The sequence below is a fragment of the Myxocyprinus asiaticus genome, chromosome 4 (assembly GCF_019703515.2).
Source record: "Myxocyprinus asiaticus isolate MX2 ecotype Aquarium Trade chromosome 4, UBuf_Myxa_2, whole genome shotgun sequence".
NCBI lineage: Eukaryota > Metazoa > Chordata > Actinopteri > Cypriniformes > Catostomidae > Myxocyprinus > Myxocyprinus asiaticus.
The window spans coordinates 41,841,735-41,845,963 of NC_059347.1; the positions used below are offsets into that span (position 1 = coordinate 41,841,735).

The window sequence follows — 4,229 nt, forward strand, 5'->3', positions numbered from 1 at the left end:
TCGGCTCCAGAATCTCAGAATCTTCCATGGATCCGCCCTCACCCCCTGAAACTCCACCTCCTACAGTTCAGCCTGCTCCGCCACTATCTCCACCTCCTGAGTCTCAAATCCCTGATCCTCCTGTACCTCTGCCTGCTCCACCTCCAGTTCCTCCTCCCAAGACCCAAATCCTCCATCCTCCTGTGGCTCCACCTGACCCCATTCTGGGTCCTTCTCTTGAGTGTCCAGTTTTTGATCCTCCAGCTGCTCCACCTCCTGACTCTCAAACTCCGGCTCTTCCTGCGGCTCCGCCCGCTCTTCATCCTGAGACTCCTGCTCCGCCCACTCCTTCTCCGGACACATCTCTAGCTCCGCCATTGGGATCTCAAGTCCCTACTCCTGCTGCTCCACCTCTGGATCCACCTATGGCTCCACCCCCTAAGTTTCCACCTCCTGTGGCCAAACCGCCGAACTCCATTCCCTTCCTAGGGCTGCCTCCCAAAACTCCTGTCCCTGCTCTGTGGCCGCCTCCCAGGCCTCCTGAACCTGTTCCCACTCTGTGGCCACCTTCCAGGCCTCCTGATCCTGTTCCTGCCCTGTGGCCACCTCCTAGGTCTCCCGATCCTACCCCTGCCCTGTGGACGCTTCCCAGGCCTCCTGTCTCTGCTCTGTGGCCACCCCCCAGGCCTCCGAATCCTGTCATTGCCCTGAGGCCGCTTCCCAGGCCTCCTGTCACTGCTCTGTGGCCGCCTCCCAGGCCTCCTGACCCAGTTCCTGCTCTGTGGCTGACTCCCAGGCCTCCTGACCCTGTCCCCGCCCTGTGGCCACCTTCCAGGTCTCCTGACCCAGTCTCTGCGGCCACCTCCCAGGCCTCCTGACATGGTCCCTGCCCTGCGGCTGGACGTCAGGAAATAAAGTCAATCTTTTATATTTTGTCTAGATCAACCAACCAATGGCTGTCTTGCTGTTGTGATCGATGTAATGAACACCCCTGTTCTAGATGTAGAACATTACTCAAAAGTTTATCAACAATATCGGGGGGGGGGTTATGTCACAGTGTGTTTCCGTCGTGTTTCCAAGACTCTTATTGAAGTGATTTTTGTCCTCTATCTTCTGTTTCCCCCAGACTACATTTCCCATAATGCACTGCCCTCATCACTGCCATCTGTTCCCCATTGTTCTCCTGTTCTCAATTCCCTCATTAGCCCTTGTGTGTATAAATACCTTCTAGTTTTGTTCCCTCTTTCTCAGTTCTTGTTTGTTGCAGTTTTTTCTTGTTTGTTTGTTTCACTTTCATCATCTTCATTAAAAGTCTGCAATTAGATCCAGCGTCTCCCGTCTTATCTCGGCAACTACTCGTTACAATGACTTTCTTTCTTCAGCAGAAAACAAATTAAGATTTTTAGAAGAATATTTTAGCTCTAATGGTCCATACAATGCAAGTGAATGGGTGCCAAAATTTTATAGCTCCAAAAATCACATAAGTCAGCATACAAGTAGCCTAATCCGTGTGACTCCAGTGGTTAAATCCATGTCTCCAGAAGAGATATGATAGGTTGGATGAAAAACAGATCAATATTTAAGTAATTATTTACTATAAATTCTCCTCCCTGCTCAGTCAATCTCTACTTTAACTTTCACTTTCTTCTTCTTTTGTTTTTGATGATTCACATTCTTCATGCATATCGCCATCTACTGGGCAGGGTGAAGAATTTCTAGCAAAAATGGACATAAATATTGATCTGTTTCTCTCCCACACCTATCATATCACTTCTGAAGTCATGGATGTCATATGGATTACTTTTGTGCTGCCTTTATGTGCTTTTTGGAGCGTCAACATTTTGGCATCCATACACTTTTTATGTGTATTGTATGGACCTACAGACCTACACTGAAATATTCTTCTAAAAACCTTCATTTGTGTTCTGCTGAAGAAAGAAAGTCAAACACATCTGGGATGGCATCAGGATGAGTAAATGATAAGAGAATTTTCATTTTTGAGTGAACTATTTCTTTAAGTAGCACATGGGGGGCCACATTGTACTCCTTTTGAGATACAATGTCCTGCATTAATTTAGTTCTTGTATCTTTTAAGCCCAGAAATAGTTGTGTTCTCATTCTAATGCATGATGCACAATTTTCTGAAGTTTGTGACTGGTGGAATGTTCGGCCTGAAGTATTGCTCTACAAAGGTTGATACTTTTCTATCAGGCATTAGAAAAAACATGATAAAGGCTAAGCATAATTATAAATTATTTTATCATCTCTACTTTCCTGGTAATTTATTATACAAATTAACACACTCTCTACATCAGGGGTCGGTATTATAAAAAAAAAAATATTAAAAAAATATTGTTATTAAAAATGTCACTGTTTTATTCTATTACATTAATACTTTTAAAGCTACTCAAGTTATTCAGCCAAAAGTAGTGAGTGGTTTTCTCGTTTCCTTGTTATTGTTGTTTGATTAATAGCCTTTATATGACATAGCCTACTAGACAGTGCTCAATTCGCATACATATACACTTCAAGTCTGACATTTTGATACAAATACTCTTTATTTCCCACTGTTTACGTTCACTTTAGACCAAACCGACTGCGTTTACATTAATGCCTCACCAAGACAGGCAATGGTGGAATTATAAAGTGTATTTGATCGTTTAGGCATGTACCCGCATTAGCGCACAAACATTAGCCACCTGTCAATCAAACAGCACGCAGCTACAGACGTCAGGAAATAAAAAGTCAATCTTTTATATTTTGTCTAGATCAACCAACCAGTGGTTGTCTTGCTATCGTGATTGATGTAATGAACACCCCTGTTCTAGTTGTAGAACATAGGCTAAGTATAGAAAATTACTCAAAACTTTATCATCCATATCAAGGACATCTCTCTCTCTATCTCTCTCTCTCTCTCTTTTCAGATAAACATCAAGATTGTTTTATCGCCCAGTCCTATTGATAACATTGCCTTAATTTCTCACAATAACCCAATAATCTCAGTGATGTGTGTGTGTGAGAGAGAGAATTCCTATACAATAGAAATAACAGAATCAAAGCTAAGTATGTAATTTTTTCAATGTTAAAATACCTTCTCAAATGCAGTTAACAATAATAAAGTCATTCATAGGTTGATTTTCCCAAAAGTGTACACACTGTGGTTCTGTGGTGCTTTTAAACCGGTGGCGTGAGTTTGAGATGAAAACCATGTACTGTATGTATTTTTCTGTGTACTTTCTGTCCCAGAAAATATAAACTTCAGTTTTAAGAACAGAATTGAAGAGATAATTCACCCAAAAATGAAAATGATTTGAATGACTTACTTTCCTCTGTAGAACACAAATGGCAAAATTTTTGACAGAATGGCATCTTCAGTCACCATTCACTTTCGTGAATTACAACACTTAATGGGAAATTAAATTAAAATTTACTTCACTCTTAAATTACTTTTTCAAAGGATTTTATTTTTCTAGTCACAGACTAGATAAACATATACATATGAACTAAATTAATCTTTGAAATGTATTCTACATAAACATTATTTTAGAAAAACGTAACCTAATTAATGTACTTAAAAGTTCATTAAAAGTCAGTAACTGTAATCTGATTGTGAGAATTTTAAATGTATTGTATTACACTACTTTAGACTAAAAGTAATTACATTACAGTAACTAATTATTTTGAAATCGGGTCATACCCAACAATGCATATTTTTCCATAATGTGAAGAAAAGAAAGTCATACAGATTTGGTACAACATGAGGCTGAGTTAGTGATGAGAGAATTTTCATTTTTGGGAGAACAAACCCTTTTAATCCAGTGTGTGTGTGTGTGTGTGTGTGAGAGAGAGAGAGAGAGAGAGAGAGAGAGAGAGAGAGAATGAAAAAGAAACAGACAGAAACAAAATATCCTTATATTACAAAATCAGGGCAGAATGGCATTCAGAGCTTTCACCAGCATGCATTTATGTTTCCAGGTACACCATGAAAAGTCATTTAATTTTGTCCTGTATAATCTGCCTGTGGAGCTACGAGGTGTTGATATTGGCAATGCCCATTGTTCATGTTCATTTTGCAGGCTGGATTACTGCTCTAACTGGCCATGAAGCAACTGAGGCCTTTTCAATAACAGAAACTCTGCCCTCCGTGTTATTGTTTAGTCTTTTATCAGCTTAGAGGTTTTGAAGTGCACAATAATCTCCACACTGGTAGATAAGCTACTGAAGAAACAAAAACCAAGGACATATGCTGA

The 4,229-nt window shown here is 40.5% G+C and overlaps 1 protein-coding gene across 1 annotated transcript; it reads right to left on the bottom strand.

Moving 5' to 3' along the window:
* Window positions 1-364: 364 nt before the first annotated feature.
* On the bottom strand, window positions 365-682 carry LOC127439759 (acanthoscurrin-2-like). The gene has a single exon (XM_051695986.1). The coding sequence runs from the start codon at window positions 680-682 to the stop codon at window positions 365-367; it is 318 nt and encodes a 105-aa protein (XP_051551946.1).
* Window positions 683-4,229: the final 3,547 nt, after the last annotated feature.

Coding starts and splice junctions, on each gene's coding strand:
- LOC127439759 (XM_051695986.1), bottom strand. CDS start 682: ATGACAGGATTCGGAGGCCTGGGGGGTGGCCACAGAGCAGAGACAGGA.